The 18,114-nt window shown below is 41.1% G+C and overlaps 1 protein-coding gene across 2 annotated transcripts in view; it reads right to left on the bottom strand.

Annotated features, from left to right (window-relative positions):
• Positions 1 to 18,114, bottom strand: part of Colec12 (collectin subfamily member 12) — a 177,951-nt gene that overhangs the window by 13,525 nt on the left and 146,312 nt on the right. For both annotated transcript variants that reach the window (XM_036205027.1, XM_036205026.1), the window contains exons 3-5: positions 16,000 to 16,122; positions 8,627 to 8,725; positions 6,509 to 7,555 (exon numbers count right to left, since the gene is read on the bottom strand). In XM_036205027.1, the coding sequence (XP_036060920.1) occupies positions 6,509 to 7,555; positions 8,627 to 8,725; positions 16,000 to 16,122 (1,269 nt within the window). The remainder of the gene's footprint in view (positions 1 to 6,508; positions 7,556 to 8,626; positions 8,726 to 15,999; positions 16,123 to 18,114) is intronic.

Raw genomic sequence — 18,114 nt, 5'->3', positions numbered from 1 at the left:
CTATTTATAATGTATTGTTAGCTTCAAAGAATAAGATAGACTGAGAAGCAGTTCACCCAACATTTTCCTCTGGCCTCCATGTGTGTGCATGGCTGTGCATATACACCCCCCCCCAAACATGTGAATACAACACACACACACCACCCACATGCCTACAAAAACAAAAAGATTAAGACACAGAGGGAGAACAAAGTGAAGACACAAGGAGGAGATGGCCATCTGTAACCTAAGCGGAGAGGCCTTGGAAGAAACCAACCTCACCAACACCTTGACCTCTAAACTCCAGAGCTTTGAGGAGAGCAATCTGTTGTTTCAGCCAGCTTAAGTCTATGCAAAGCAATACAATGAAGTACTGGTTTATTTTTCTTTGTAATAAGCCTCTCCTTCCTGTCCACAGCATTTAGGGTGGAGCTCAATGGTGTTCACTGATAAGATCCGTGCTGGTGCCAGCACCAGAGTGCTTGTCACCAACAGAAAAGTCATGCATTTCCCTTCATTCCTATGAATTTAGTTTTTGTTTGGCTTGCTGAGCCCACCCAGAACTTACCTTGTCTGGCAGCTTTATTTAGGACTGTTTACCAGATGCATGTACTTCACTGTTGAAGCCCAGCATCCTAATATCTGCATTCTGTGCCAGAAGACATCAGAAGGAAGAGGCTTCTGCGTAATGCTCCCTTCCCAACTTGTGTGTTATGTGGATTCTGGGTCCATCCTGGAATGGCCATAGAGACCTGTCCTTCCTGACTCTAATGACATTTAAGAATGGGTCCATTGGTGTCTTCTGCAATCTGAGTTTTCTTCTAATTAATTTGAGGGAGAATGTTATCCAAGTCATGTAACTGAGGGATGACTGGGAAGGCCATCTGTAATCTCCTTAAGGTAAGTTAGTGTCTGTCAGTGCAAAATGGTGTCATAGAGGCTCATACTGGGGAAGGTGCCAGAGAGTTCCCTGAAATGAGTATTATTATGCAAAGTTCCAATGTAATAGGCACATAATATCATATAACTTCTCAACTGTGTTTTCATTCAGATTATATGTTGAACCTCAGGAAATCTGAAGATCTGTTGGAAAATCCAGTCACTTTAGTAATGCTTTATCCTTACTTTCTAAACTTTCAGCCAGTGATGAGTTTCTCAACTCCTCACACTAGGGGTTGATGGCTCAACTGCAAGCTTTAGGAAATGAGTATATCTGCAAGATGAACAGTGGCTCTTCGGGGCTTGTCTCTCAGCTCAGTTAGACTTCTTTCTGCAGACCTCCCCAGCCCCAAAGGCACACAGATCTCCTTCTCATACCTAGATCTCCCTCATGTGGGGTAGCAGCTTTTTATTGATTACTATTTCTGGGTAGGGTAATTTGTAGGGTTTAGATGACCCCCATTCCCCAACTGGAAATGGCTGAATGTCCTCATCTAGTGCACACATAGGCACTGGCTTTTTTCCAGAAGGCATCAAACATGGGTTCCAGAGTCAGCACAAAACACTAGAAGATGCTAATTTCTAAAATCACACAATATAAAGGAGTGGATATGGGGATTCCCAGCTAGGATAATATAAAACCAAGTCTTTCCTTGTAAAGCACTGCACTTATCCACTGTAAACAGTTTTACAATATGATTAAGCTTAATATCCATGACTATTCATAAACTGGAAGGCACATAATAGTGATGTCCTCACTCATAGCTGCCTTCACCTTGCAAAAACTGCCTAGAAGCAAGTACTCCCCCAAGATGCTGTGTTACAAGAAGATGTGTGCTTCATGGATAAGGGGATTCTTATGATGTACTTTGCTCACTAGACAAATTAGATGTTTATTTTCTTGTTATTTAAAAATTGATAAAAAAAAAAAGCCAATGGTATTTTTAAAGCCTAGCATTGGCCTAGGAAATGATCTTTTGTGAGAGGCTAGCGTTAGTAGTTAAGTCTGGGTAATCTCAGGGCTTCTGGTTTTACTTGAGTCTTTTATTGGATGGCTGTTGAAATAAAAATAAAATGAAACAAAGGACTGGGGAGATGGCTAAAAATGGCTAGCTGTGCAAGTCTGACAACCCGAGTTTGACCCCTGGAACCCATGTAAAGAGGCAGGTGCAGTGGCTTGCATCTGTAGTTACAGCTTTCATGTAGCGAGGTCAGTGGCAGAGAGGTAGGCGCATCACCCAGAGGCCCACAATCACACTAGTCAGTCATGGCACAGTCGCAGACAAAAGAGAACCTTCCTCAACAGGATGGAGAGCAAGAATAGACTCCTTGTGTAAGCTGTGCCACAAATGCACCTATATGCAGGCACACATATACACATATAAATAAATAAAAATTAAATGTTACCTATTCCTACCCCCCACATAAAATGGGAAAATATTTATGAGTATGTATTCAACAACTTGGGATTTCGAGTCAAGAGTCATATTGTGTGGATTGCCAAGCAGAAATGCAATTTGCTTTCAGATGGACTGGAATGTAATTAAATAACAAGGCTGAGGGGGTAGATCTCTGACTGGAGATGTTGAATTGTCAGGGAACCCATGTGGCTGGTAAAGCTGTCACAAGCTCCCCAAATGCATTCAGAAAACTAACAGCAGGGCTCTGAGAAACCCTGCATTAGCTCTGTCACCTTGTAGCTCCCAGATGTCAGAGACTTAGGGGCTTTAAGATACTGAATCCTCAGGCGGTAGACTTTCATCACTGTCCCTTCTCTGCTTTGGCATATGAACAACAGACTTGAGAAGTGCCAGCAACTCCTCCTGGATTCAACTCTAGACAGTTTTAAACATGATTTCTAACAAAACTTTTGTGTGACATAAAGTAGAGACATCCAAATTCAAATTCAAATTTATCCAAATTCTTGGAGACATGATGTTAAGAACTTTGTGCGGGCTGAAGCAGGAGGCCTGTCATGAATTTGAGGCAGTCCTAGGCTTTCATCCTAGGATACAGTATAAAATTCTGTAACAACAAAAACAACAACAACAACCCTAGTATAAGACTGGAAGATAGACTGGGTAGAAATAAAAAAGATACAAAATAATTCAGCTTTCTTCTCATTAAAAAAAAATCTATAACTAAACTTATTCATCACCTATGTGTTAACTTTCTGTTACGATAGCAAAATGCCTGAGATAATCAACTTAAAAAGAGGAAATGTTTATGTTAGCTTATGGTTTTAGAGGGTTTGGTCCATGATTGACTGGGTATCTTGCTTTTGGGCCTGTGGCATGGTAGCACATCAAGGTCGGGAGCACCTGGTGGAGCAAACTATTTACCTTATGGCTGAGATTAAAAAAGAAACTGGCATCTTACAACAAAACCCCTTCAAGATCAAGGGTATGTCTCCAGTGAACCAGATACTTCCTGCCAGGCCCTATCTCTTCAATGTTCTACCACTTTCCAGTAACAGTAAGCTAAGGACTAAGCCTTCAATACACAGGTAATTGGGGAACATTCCAGATCTAAACTACAGTAATGTGTAATAAGCAACTGTTAACTTTGCTTCACCAAGGTGAAAAGGAAAGTGCAAATTAAAAACAAAACAAAACAACAGATACTCTGGCATGGTGGCACCTGTCTTTAATCCCAGCACTTGCACTTAGGAGGCAAAGGCAGGCAGGTGTCTGTGAGTTAAAGGCCAGCTTGGTCTACATAGTAAGTTCTAGTATGTAGCAAGGCCCTATCTCAAAACAAAACAAAACTACCACAAATGACAATCCCCAAAATAAAATAATAAAAAAGCAATAGATAGTATTTGACAATCATTTTGAAGAATAGTTTCATTCTTGATCCTGAACTTGAGAGTTGACTTCTAGTTCATGTTAACTCCTTGTTCATAGAGAAGGGTATATTTAACCCACTGTTTCTCACCAAATGACCACATCTGCTTTATGGACTTTATGGACTTGGCTGCCCTCAAGGATGCCCAAAGACACGTTCTGTCTTGAGGTAGTGTAGCATGAGGGAGAGAACAGGAACTCCATGAGAGAATCTAAGGCCTCATAGCTTATCTGCCCTGTACTTGGCATTGTTCCCTACTCTTCCAGCCTTGCTACATATCCTGCAGAGCTTAGTTCAAGGGTCAATCCTTTACCCAAGAACCAACTCCTAAAAGTAAATTCATTGTCTTTTCAACCTTGCCAAACGTGCTGCTCTCTGAAGTCAGCATAGGTACCAGGGTACCATGGGGGAAGCCTGGGCCTGGGAACTAGCACTGCTGTCACTTGACAGCTGTTTGAACTTACAACAGTTACTTGGGCTATCTATGTTTTAGATCTCTCCCCTGCAGAAGGAGAATGCTAATGTTTCCTACCTTAAGGAGATAAAACGATGAATGTTGGACCATTTATTTGAGGGCTCAGTAGCATGACCAGCATGTCACACATTTGTGACTGGGCTGAAACTGATAGATGTGGACAGTACCTGAGCATGATGTACCTCCAGGTAAGGCTCCAGAAGACAGCAGGACTCATGGACTCAAAGGCAGCTTAACCCTGTGTGCTGTAAGACTACTTATGCACAAAGATGCTCTGTTTTGTTGCCACTGAAATATGTTGGCTGTAGGAGCACAAGGGAAATCTTTTCTAGGAACTGAATTCACCATCACACAGGTGCTATTCTAACTTGTAACCAGAAGTTTTCCTGTGTCTTACAGCTGCTTGGCCCCAAATAAACATATAGAGGCTCATATTAATTATAAACAGTTTGGTTTATAACTCAGGCTTATTGCTAACTAGCTCTTTTATTAACCCATTTCTATTAATCTATGTATCACCACGTGTCTTGTGGCTTTACCTATGTTCCATTACATCTTGCTTCCCTGGCAGCCCACAATGTTCCCCCTTCCCCACACCAGCTTCTGCCTTTCTTATCCCCGTGTCTTTGCTTGGATTTCCCGCCTGGCTATAACCTGTCTTGCCATAGGCCAGAGCAGCTTCTTTATTAACCAATGGTAGCAACACATATTCACAGCCTACAGAAAGACCATCTCACAACACTAACCCACGCTAGGCACCTCATTCTGTATTTGCTCTTACCTCAACGGAGCCCTCAAAAGTCTGAAAGGTAAACACAGATGAGAGGGAATGTTCCTAGAGGAACAATTTGGCATTCAAATGTGTCTCACTTCATTCTCATGAAACCTTACTATTTTCTCAGAATCACTAAGAGGAAAACATCAGACTATGTACAGGGCACAAGGCTATAGGCAGGAGTCAGCTTGCCAAGGAGCAGCTCTGGACAGAGCAGGAACCTCCAGCATGACAGTGTGCATGCAGGCCCTCTGTGTGCATAACCTGGGTTAAAAATCGTCATGTTATTTGTAACCAAAGAAAAGAAAAGGCTCCTTAACAGCAGTTTTGGTTGCTGGGTGAACAGATAGCTGTTCCCAGAGGCCAATATATGACTACCTATCTAGTTCCCTTTTATTGTGTTATTTTTTGACACAGGGTCTCCCATGTGGCCTAAACTGGCCTTGAGCTTGCAGTCCTACTACCCTGGCCTCCTGAATGCTGGGATTACAGACTTATACCACTTTAGTTTCTGCATCTTGATGAGGATGCCTCGGGTGGCTGAGATGCCAGCACATGGGCTCATTAAATGCATGTTAACAAGACCTTCTTGGAAAGTACCAGAGGCAGGGCTCACATAAACCACATAAACCAACTTATCAGCTTCTCCATGTTTATGGAAAGAGGAAGAGGATGGGATTAGCATGTGTAGAAGGAAGCATGTATATCCAGAATTGGGGTGCTTTCTCAACCTCTTATTATCTTGAAGTACCTTTTTGGGACTGATGTTCTGGAGGGCAACTGAATATAGCTAGTTTTGTGAGTGTTATTCAAGAAGCTGAGAAAGGAGGGTTAGTCTTTGAGACCTACCTGAGCTATAGAGTTAGAGCCTGTTTCCCACAAAAGAATGGGGATCTGCTGGGTCTTGTCTACCACTGAACAGGATCTGAACAGAACAGGCTCTATTCCATTGGGCTGACATCGTGCTATTATTCCCAGCTCTCAGGTTCTGCAGTCCACCTGTTTTTCTACGTTGTTCTTAATGGTATCAATGCCAAATGCCTTGATAAATCCAGACATGTCATTTTCATTCTCCAAGTTTAACTAATCTAGGAGCTCTGTTAGTGTAAGGGAGTAAGATTAGTTCACCTGCCTCCTTTTTAGTAAACTCATTGTGACAATAACTTTCCCAAAGCTCACCAATTATCTTCCTCTATTTCCTTCTTAAACTTTTCTCGGCCTTGAAAGAAAACCCCCACTAAATACAGTGTGCAAAGTCCACCTTTTATTCCCCTTTTGAATAAAACACACACACACACACACACACACACACACACACACACACACTCCCCAAAACAAAGCTATCAATCAGGATCAACCTACAAAGCTGCTTCTGAATTCTCAACCCATAAAACCTATTATATAACACATATTTGTTTTAAATGACCATATTTTAGAATAATTTGTTTTACTGCAATAGATAACTGACACAAATCCAAATACAGAACACTTACCTTGTAGAATTGTAAAATTCTTGATGAGCTGACCATGCTTGGAGTCAACCAGCTTCATCTCTTCCATAATCACTGATAAGTTGGCCACTTCAGTGTCTAACCTTGCTCTCATCAAATCTTGCTGCATCCTGAGAGAAACAGAATCCAAACGGATATTGACCAGTGTGTTATTCAAAGAGGTCAGGTCATCAGTGTGTCTGGTTAAGGTATCTGTGCAAGTGGTCCTGACTTCATTCAGGTTGCTGGTCAGCGTCCGCAGGTGATGGGCTGTGTAGCTGATGTTGCTAATGATGTTCACAATATCTGTCTCAAAGACCTGGAAGCGTTCCTCTAGTTGACTAAACTTGATGGCTGTCCTGTTCTCTGCACCCTTGTGTAAGTCCTGAAGGTCTTTCAGGCTCTGCTCATTGGCCTGTGAGATAGTGGTGATGTTGTCCATCTGACCCGTGAATGAGCTAAGCTGGCTGTTCATATCTTCCAGGGTGTCATTGTTGGCTTTGGCCAGGGCAGAGTTGTTGGCAGCCAATGTCTGCAAGCTCTGCACTTTCTCCTTTAGCCAATCGGTGTCCTTCTTGGCTTGAAGGAAAACTTGCTGCAGATTTTGGAAGTCATTCTTAATTCGCTGGATGGCCTGGCTTGTGTCATCCACAGATCGCTGCAGATTTGTGATAAGGTTCCTCTGCTGTACCTGGGTCAAGTTCAGGTTGTTGAGGTTCATGATAACCACGTTCTGAGAATACATTTGGTTCTGCAGATTGCCCTGGAGCACACTGGTGTCTTGTTGCAGATTTGTGACATAGCCATTATATGCCTGGAGGGTTTTGTTGACAGTGGTAATGAGGAAAGAATTATTCTGCAGAGTTTCTTTCAGTTGACTCTGCCTGTCCACCAATGAATCTCCACTTGCCTGTAACTTCTCCAGTGTATCTTTGTTCTTGCTGGTTTTTTCTGTGATCTCCTGAAGTTGTTGACGGAGATCCAGAATATCTGATCTGAAGGTAGAAAGTTCTGAGTTGGTGCTTATAGCTTTCTTCCCAGTTTGGTCCCCTGAAATAAGAGAGGTTTGTTACTTAGCCTGGTGGTATAAGGATGTTCAATTGAGGCTAGAGACTCAGATATGGGCCAAAGAGATGGCTTAGTGGGTAAAGGCATTTACTGCCAGACCTGACAACCGAAGTTCAACCCCTGAGCCTGCATGGTGGAGGAAGAGAACAGATTCCTACAAGTAATTTGTCTTTTGACTACTACATACATGCTGTGGCATGTGTATGCCTCCCCACCAAATAAACAAACAAATGAATACATGCAATTTTTAAGAAAGATCCCATATACTTAACTGGTAGTACTATATTTTAGATGTGAAATTTGTGGTACTGTAGGCTAGGCTGTATTACTAAGAATTGGTATCTACTTAAAATGGGTGCTACAGAATCAGCAAAGGTATTTAGCATAGGACTTACAAACTTGAGTGGACACTTTTTTTCAAAGACAGAGTGGGATTTACCAGATACTAGGATAGCAGGCAGGGTGTATTTATAAGAAAATAATCTTAAAAATTTACCAAATTCCTTTTTTTTTTAACTGTCAATAAAAATGATGAACTTTGCTGAGTTTAAATTTTCAAAAGCAGAATCATATTCATAAAGTTTTATACCTCATTTGAACCAAAATTCATTTTTTAATAAGTGAAAACAAACATCAAGAGACCAAACAGGTTAGAATCTTTTATATGAAAAATGAATTCTGCTAGTTTTCTGGAAGCAGAGGCAGAAGAATCTCTGAGTTTGAGGCTTGCCTGATCTACACAGGGAATTAATGCCCAACAATATAGTTTAAAATAATTCAAATTAGTATTTACTGAGCAGTTGACCAAAGAGCCTTTGGTAGGGGTTACTTAATGGTTCTTTTCAGTCGAGATTAGGGTACAGATTTTATATGATTCATAAAATTTTCAAGATGGGAGTCCTTACCTTTAAAAATGGAAATATTAGAATTAAATGGCAAGGAAAGACACAGCATGCAGCAACAAAAACTGTAAATGCATTACCATTCTAAAAACTGCCATCACTCATACAGAGGACCCCCTCCTCTCAATGGCTCTCTCTTGCTGCAGTTTACCTAATTTTTTCAGGTCACTTTCCACTGCAGTGAGCTTGTCGTTGTAAGTCTGGCGGGATATCTCCAAGCCACCTGTAACATTGTCCATTTTCTCTACAACTAAGATTTGGAAAAAGAACAATTAGTTGACTTATCTGCTTATGTTTGTTTTTTCAGTTCTAAGACAAGACATTTTCATTATAGAAGAAAGCAGATTTGAAATAAGAAGCTGAAATCAAATATGGAAGAGACTGTGTGGTAGTTTGAATAAATGGTCCCCATAAGCTCATAGGGGTGACACTATTAGGAGGTGAGGCTTTGTTGGAGTGGGTGTGGCCTTGTTGGGGAAGTATGTTACTGTGGGGTTAGGCTTTGAGTTCTGTGCTCAAGCCATGACCAGTGTTTCAGTTCACTTCCTGTTGTCTACAGATCAAGATGTATTAACTTAGGTCCTTTTCCGGCACCATGTTTGCCTACATGTTGCCATGTTCTGCCATGAACATAATGGACTAAACCTCTGAAACTATAAGCTACCCAATTAAATGTCTTCTTTTATAAGAGTTGCCATGGTCACGGTGTCTTCACAGCAATAGAAATCCTAACTAAGACAGGCTGTTCTTTAGAAAAATAATTAGCCCAAAACCCAGTGAAATAACTTACTGGTGGAAAGACCACATATCTGTAACTGTTCTTTGGAAGCATAAAATGTTTGGACTAGTTTCTAAATTTTTGATGTGCTCTGTCATACACTGAATCTCCCATTGTAACACTTCTGTTAGTTTCTACATGTGGAGACATACAACACTATAATTATTCTATGACTTGTAAGCCTCCCTGATGTTCCCTGCTGGTGGGAACTCCACTGACAAAGAACTGGCTTAGCTAGGTGTTGTTTCACATTTGAGCGCTTCTTCCACCTACAGTTTTCTCCTGTTTTTTTGTTTTTGTTTTTAAACTGAGTCTCTTTTTGTTAACTTAGTCTTGTTAGCTCTTTGGGAAACCGCTGCTGAGCAGCACCATATGGACTTCTCTAGTCCATTCCTTACTTCAGGACTCATACACTGTTTACTATGATTGTTGACAGGTCCTTGTTATTACAGAATTATGTCTGATAAACCCACTGTAAGTTGAAGATATCCAAAATACCTTAGTTGAGTGACCCAACATGGCAGAGTATCGATCATTTAAGCCTCATATTCATGAGTGGCAGAGCTGTGGCTCCAGCCATTCCAGCATAACACACATCACTAGCATGGTTTCTACTGAGTGTGTATTGCCTCACACGATTATAACACTGACAAACTATGGTAAATTGAGGACCATCTGCAGCTATATCTCCAGCGCTTAGCTCAGCATGTAGTACTTAATAGTTACTGTGCCATTTATTTAAATAAGCAAGAATTTGCTAAGGTCTAGGAAATTTAGCTGAATTAGATTATAGAGGCCAACATACAAATCAACTAACCACAGAGGCCTCAGTATTGGCTCAGTATGACATTTTGTTGAATTATTGTTTCTAAAATTGCCACAGAGGAGCTGGAGAGATGGTTCAGTGGTTAGGACTGAGTACTCCTGCAGAGGACCAGAATTCAGATCCCAGTACCCATGTTAAGTGACACACAACTGCCTGTAGCTCCAGCTCCAGGGGATCTGACACCCTCTTCTGATCTCCATGGGAACTGCACAAATGTGCACATAGCCACCCACCCCCACATATGTACAAATAATTAAAAAACAAAAACAAAAACAAAAACTACTATGTGGACACAGAGGTCCAGTTCTAATGTGGGACCCTGGGGTTGTGTGATAGGCATACGTGCTTCTGAATCCTTGGAACTTTTGTAGAACAAAATACATTTTATCAAAGCTAAATTAAAAAAAAAATGTTTACAAGCTTAGACTCAGTTTTGACTCTCAGATGAAAACATATGCCTCATTCTGTCCTCAAACCACACACAGGATCTCAAGTCCTGCCTCTTTCCTGGAAGCCAAAGAAATCTGAACTATGCTGACAGCTAGTTGTTTTCTACCCTCCTTAATTTTTCTTCCATTTTAGTTTATAAAAATACAGAACTATTGGGGACAGATAATTCAAGTATACAACAAAGCAACTGTTAGTTTTGCTTTCAGTGAGGAAAGGAAATGATATGTCCTGCCCACAGGTATTAATGAACCATCCCAATGTGTGTGGGTCTGTGTTTAAAAATAGCACCCTGGTATAAAGCTGTACACTGTAGGGCTGCAAGGCTGGCAGCATGTGTGTATACAAACCCCAGGCTGACAGGAATCAACTAACACTGCACTAGCACACAACATCTCCTCTGCTTTCCCCCTAATTTACAGCACAAATTTTCAACCAGAAGCATAATGGCTGAGCTTCCTGTCTCATCCTAGAAATTCCAAGTCTACACAGATCATTCTACAATGAAAGATGGATCACAGAGGGTTACCAGCACCCCAGCTTCCACGGGAACTGTCTTCTGTGTGGAATTTTAATTTTAATTAGTGGGGTTTTAGTTAACATGCCTGAAGATCCACCACTCTGCAAGCGCTCATAGCACATCCCCCTAGGAGCTGTTGGATGGGAATACCTCTGCGCTTTAGTACATCTCTTTGCCTGGACACCAACCTTTTTGCCTGTCTTGTTTCCACTCATTTCCTAAGGTCTACCACAGGATACTAAGCTTTGTCTCTCACTTGAGTCTGGAACACATCAACTGACTCTTTGAACGACGATAACATTAGCCTCTTCGTTTTTATGATATGAAGTAATAAGAAAAATTTCTAGTTTGTGCTATATATACTGTACCATCATTGTAGTTAGTTCCTATTATTCTTATTTTACAGATGAGGAAATTGAGTTTTAGAGATATTCAAGAACATCCCAGAATCACACAGCTAAATGAGAGACTAAATGAGACTTCAGGCTAGGAGATGGAACTCTAAAATCCATGTCCTCTTCAACTCCACACAGATTTTTCTTTAATATTTTTCTTATTCAGCCTGATTTCCTCTAATTAAGGAAAACCCCTAAAGAGGGAAGCAATCATGGCTTCATTCTACTTTCTTTAAAGTTATTGTCAACAGACATTTATTATGCATCTGTCATGGTGCTAAATATTAAAGATAAAGAGTCAGGTCTTGGTCCCTTTTGGAGGGCCAGGAATAAGAACAGAGCACAGAGCTCCCCACCTGCAGCTAGAAAACGCCTAGGAATTCTAGTGTCAGTACTTACACAGCCTTGGAACTCATCAAAGACATTTGTACCACTAACACTACCTCGGGATTCATTACTGAGAAATACAAAGTCTGGAGGGCAGCACCCCAAGTTCTAAGGGGCACTGCAGTATAGTTTGAAGTGTTTGTACATCCCCTGTTGTCCTCTCTATGCTGGCGAAGTTTAATAGCCACGTGTCAGACAAACCAATGTCAAGAACTCTGAGGGAATGGAAACTTGCTGATTCAGATTTGTGCCTTTCTTCATTCTAAGCATCTTAAGAAGAGCCTGCTGGGCAGGCAATGGGATAGTATTTTCATGCTAAGGGAATATTTTGGAAGGAATATGACTAACTGAAAAGTTTAAGAGATGATTGAATCCTAGCACTCAGGAGGCAGTGGCACTCAGATCTCTGTGAGTTTGAGGCCAGCCAGAGCTATTACACAGAGAAACCTTGTCTTGAAAAACCAGAGAGAGAGGGGTGTGGGGAGGATGCCTTTCATGAAGGCCCATGAATAATAATAAAGAATCTAGGATAGAGGATGTATCAAGTTGCAACTGTTCAAAATCATGTTTCCACAACATGACCAACGTGTTTCATGGTCCCGGCCACTGTACAGACCATATCTGAGTGACTAAGCAATCGTTCAGCTTGCTCAGCAAATTCTCTAGATGAAACTTCAATAGATCCTAACACGTAGCTATGGAAGTAACATAAAAGGGGAACAGAAGAGCAATTTTGAGGAAAACAGTGCAGACACAGCCTTTGTCAATCCTGATAAGGGAGTTTCACTTCCTTTCATGTCTTAAGAGAGATGTGTCTGACTACTCTTACTGCATATTTCTTCTTTTATTTAATGGAGACGTGCTTTTCTAGCCATCAAAGGGATGTCTGTGAAGGGAGGACTGGGTGGGGCTTATCTTTCTGCCTCCTACAACACTGGGGTCACCAGAATCTTATCAGTGAGAGAGAGAGAGGAGCCACATTATGTGAAGAGAAAGTAGATCTGGAAAATGTCAACTTTGAGTTCATTAAGGCTGGCTTTGGTGACCAGAAGTACATATTGTACTATCTTCTTTTGTGAGCAGAAGCCAGAGGAATGGACGCACTAAAGGAGGGAAAAGAGCGGCAAGATGTCATCTTTCTCCCCAGACCTCTTCTCCCTTCACCCACAGAACAGGCCAAGCTGGTCTCCAGAATGTTAGGTTTTAGGGTAGTGCTTTGAAGAACAACAACCCTACACAGAGATTGGCTCAGAAGTTTCTTTATCTTCATAGAAACCAGCTCCAATCTACCATTTGTCCATCCATCATTCCATCTAGCCAACCACTCATGTAGCCAGATTCCCTGGGTATCTAATAAATAAGCCCTGAGTTGCAGGTACTAGTAGGAGAGTTCATAAATAAAAGACAGTTTTAGTAGAATTCTGTACTTTGGGTGTTAAACCAAATAAGCCAGACACACTAGCCATAATGGTACAGTTTAAAAGAGCCTAAAGTGAAGAAAGCTCACTGTGGGAACAAATAGGAGGCTCCATTCAGGGACTTCAGGTGAGACATGTATCAGAGGCGTAAGAGCTAAGGAGAAGCCATTTAAGTACAACCCAGTACAGGGACCACAGGCCAGTGGTCCACCACATGGATATGCTAGAGCTATTCCAGTGTGGTGGGGAGGCAGAGTGAGGAGAAGATAGCTGGATTCTTGGGCTTTCTGTATAACTCCGAAGCCACAAATATTAGCCTTTCTAGCAGAGGTAAAATTCACAAAATGAGCCAGGCGGTAGTGGCACACGCCTTTAATCCCAGCACTTGGGGAGGCAGAGCTAGGCGGATCTCTGTGAGTTCAAGGCCAGCCTGGTCTATAGAGCGAGATCCAGGACAGGCTCCAAAACTACACAGAGAAACCCTGTCTCAAAAAAACCAAAATTTCATAAAATGTATCCACTAGTCCCCTCTATTCTCTCTTCAAGCAGTAAATTACTCCATGCTATTACTCCATATTGAGTCCTGACATTCTTTATTGAATGACTGTTTTTTGGTCATCTTTCAGCCCAGTAGGAAAAACCATGGTCCAGGAAAGAAGGGGACACTTTGAATAAAACACACCATTAGGTTCTGACCTTGTTCTTCTGCCCATCCCTCATTATGATTCAATAGCCTTTCTTTACCACAGTCTGTTTGTTCCTTCATGAATAAATTTAGGGCTCTACAGTTGAAATAAGTTCATCATACAATGACTAGGCAAATTTCTAAAGTCTCATCACCCCAACTCATCAATCAATGCACTCTGTATGATACATTTTATTTTCTATAGAGATGAACAAATACAGTAAGCAACCAAGGAAGAATGAATAGAGAGATGCTGTAGCTTGGTTCCAGACCAACATCTTTGCTCATCCCAGGGTGGCGCAATGGTTATTGCTTTACAAAATCACACAATCTCAGGAGGTGATGATTCACATCTAGGTTGTAGCACTAAAGAGGATAGGGCTAACATAACACTTAGTGGCAGACACTTACTGGGCTTTATAATTGTATTAAAAAATAGGTATGATCATGATGAACTTGGACTGTTTCCTATGTCAATTCTCATTCAGATGCACTGTACTCATTCCTGCCCCCTCAGAAGCCACTGGGAAGGGGTTGGAGGATTCACAGTGGGAAGGAAGTCACTCTCAGACTTTCATTTTCCTATAATGGCACCACAAGTTATGGACTAGGACAGTGAAGATTCAGTAATTTTGCTTGGTAATCTGTCAGTCCGACAGCAGCTGAGGTAACTGTTGAGACAATGGTTAGAAGATGTAACCCTCATCTGCCTCTGTTCAAAAACCAGATACCATGTCTGTCTCATGTGATTGTGACAGGGCATGCTTCTGTGTCTGCTTTCTGTACTAGGGTTTGTATAGTTTGTGGTTCTGATTCATGACAACTTCTATCCATGGTCTCTGAGAGGGGATTGGCGGCAGTGGTGTGCGTGCGTGCGTGTGTGTGTGTGCGTGTGTGTGTGCGTGTGTGTGTGTGTGTGTGTGTGTGTGTGTGTGTGTGTGGCCAAGTTTAGCAAGTCTGGAGGATTCAGAGGAAAATCTCCTCTACCTTAATCAGACATGGCATGCCTAACATTTTATTAAGCAGATGGAGGTGGTGCTGCTGCCTGTAAGTTTAATTTCTATAGGGGAAGGTTTTTGTTTTTGTTCTGTTTTGCTTTGTTTACTGAATTAAACTTGCTTTAGAGAAAAAAAAATCTCATCAGTTGGTCAATCCCTGGTGGGTGAGTCATGGCCCTGCAGAGCCTGTGTGTGTGTGTTTGTTTGTTTGTTTGTTTGTTTGTTTCTTTCCTTCCTTCCTTCCTTCCTTCCTTCCTTCCTTCCTTCCTTCCTTCCTTCCTTCTTTCTTTCTTTCTTTCTTTCTTTCTTTCTTTCTTTCTTTCTTTTTTGAGCTGAGGATTGAACCCAGGGCCTTGTGCTTGCTAGGTGAGCGCTCTACCACTGATCTAAATCCCCAACCCTTTTTCTTTTTCTTTGTTTTTGCCTGTGTGTTTCTTGTTCTCCTCTGTCAGCAGTGTTTTCCTGAGTGATGACTGCAGGCTTCCACAGAGCCTCTTAGAGACAGATAAGATGAAAAAAAAAAAAAAAAAAAAAAAGCCAAGGAAGAGGGAATGGCTGGGGGAAATCAGGAAAAAGCAACAAAGAAGGAAAAAAATCTTCCCAACCCATAAAGGGCTGCCACGATTATTAAGTGAATCAAAACCGTCCCATCCACAGCTAAGCTCTCAGAACACAAAGATGGAGCTCATAAGGTTAGCGAATTTTACACTAGAGTATAATTTTTACACATAAGTATAATTCAATTATCCTTCCCAGGCTCCAGCTCCTTGGATTCAACCAACCTCTCATTTGGAAATTCTTGGGGAAAAAATGTATTTGTATAGAAACCATCTACACAGCATTTATCTTGTATTAGGCATTGTAAGTCATCTAGAATGACATATGCAAGCCCTGCACTAAGGGATAATAGTATCCAAAGATTTTGAGATCCTTGGAGGGGTCAAAGAGCCTAAAATAAATTCTCTATGTATACTAGGATCAACTGTACTTCATACTTCCAAAGGCGATTTTTCTGCATTTAAATTTCAACCCCCTTTGCTATTTGGAAAGAAAATAGAAAGAGTGCTTACCTTTATATGCCAAAATGGCTACTGTGATGGTTAGCAAGGCACACAAAATGTATAATAATATGATTGAAAACTTCAGTGCCCAGTTATTTTTACATTTGGTACACTGTGTTCCTTCCTGAATACCTGTAAGAGAAGTCAGAAATTAATACTAGTAAACAAAAACATCATTTCAAACTGAATCTTCACTAAAGCACATTTTAGGTATTTTTCTTGATGCTATGAGTCTATACCTTGAAAAAAAGAAAGCTAAAGAAGAAAAGGTATATTTTGACTTGCAGCTCAGGGCAATGGAGTCACAGAGGTAGTTGGTCTCACTGCATCCAGTCAGGAAGCAGAAAACAATGAATGCTCATATTCAGCTAATTTTCTCCTCTTAACACACTCCAGGATCCCTGCCTAGGGAATCACCATCCACTTTGAGGATGGGTCTTCCCATTTCAGTGAACTCAATATAATGTCTCACAGGCATGCTATATGGTGAACTTCTGGATTACTGAGAGACCCTGTCTCTGAGTTTGTTGTTACAGTTTCATCTAAAAGCCATCAACAAATCGATAGCTTACAGTCATGATCAGCTGAATGAAATTCCTGTCCCTCAAACTGTGGGCCTTAGGTGAAGTATCACCTAGACCTTGATGAATGTGGCTCCTACCTCAATCTTACTTGATTGAAATCTGCATTTTGAAAATGTGATATGGGAAGCCCTTTCAAGTTTGAGAAATTGATCTCCTGAGATGTTAGACATTGACACCCTCAAGCCTTTCTCAGATTCCCAAGTCATGAGCCTTTCAAGTGATTGTGGTGCCCCACCACTGCCAAAGTATGAGAAGCCTGCTGTAAGCTGTGGAAAGGTAGAGCATGTTCCCCCTCCCTTGTGGCTATGCCACAGAATGCTGAAGGGACTAAATGAACCCTGAGGCCTAAGCTTCAGCCATTGTTAACATGCTGCATTCATCCTCATTTTGTATGAAACACAGCTGAAGAACTCTTTTCACTGGAGAGAGGCACTGTGCAAAAAACAAACCAAAGGAAAGAAATTTCAGCTATGGCTTAGTCCTCTTGACTGACCCATCAAAACTTAAGAGTGCAGTTCTAGATCAGTGCTTTATGTGCTGTCACTTGGGGGGTGGGGCACTATTAGTACAACCCACAGGGAAGTGGGGCCAGCTAGGGAGGACTGTGCAATGTGAATTTCACATTAAAACACCCTCAGTCTTGTCTTCTGCATTTCTAATCAGTCAGATGGCAAGTTCCCTCTTCATGGGTTAGTTTCTGGAGTCTCTTGCATGCAGCATGGATGCTGGTTTTTCCACTTAAACTAGACTGTTTCTTAAAAGAGTTGAACTGTAAGCAATAAAAATTTACCTCTTTTCATTAAAATTATTTATGAAAACTTTATTTTCATAAAAAAATTGTTCTGTAGTGGTTTTTCAGAATACTGTGGTGACTTAAATAAGGCTTATTATCTGTTGTTGTATATCTGTGATACATAGAGTATTTTTATATTGAACATTTGATGATAGAATCATTAGATTCTAGTTTGTTATAGTCAAGGGCAGGTGAGTCAAGGGGAGGTGAGTAAACCAGGAGTTTTTGTAGTAGGTGGTAAAGGAACTAATTTGTAGAATGCTCATTTCTAGGGTGTAAACACTTCCTTTAGGGCTGATTTTATGTTATGTTAATATCATTTAACAGCCAAAATTCAAATTTAACCTTTGAAAAATAAAGAGTACAGTTTCACATTTGACTCTCAGAAGTAGAAATGAGTTCCAGCACACCACCAAGAGGAGTACTGAGGCATAAGTTTGAGGACTAGCTGTCATTTGAAATAATGTCAGAAACAAGAAGATGTGGGTGTTTTAAGTCTTTTTGTATAATAGAGATGCTTATCAAAATCATAGCTATAAGGCCAGCTAAATGGCTCAGCAGGTAAAGGCACTTACTGATAACCTGAGTGCAGTCCTCAGAACTCACATGGCAGGCAGGAGGAGAGAACCAACTTCTACAGGTCGTTGATTACTGACCTCTACACACATGAAGTGGCACATGTGTGCCCATACACACACAAATAAGTAAATCAAAAGTAATTTTAAAAATGGTTGATTATCATCAGAG

This window comes from Onychomys torridus, chromosome 13, assembly GCF_903995425.1.
Source record: "Onychomys torridus chromosome 13, mOncTor1.1, whole genome shotgun sequence".
Lineage (NCBI taxonomy): Eukaryota > Metazoa > Chordata > Mammalia > Rodentia > Cricetidae > Onychomys > Onychomys torridus.
This window is presented reverse-complemented; position numbering and strand designations above follow the sequence as displayed.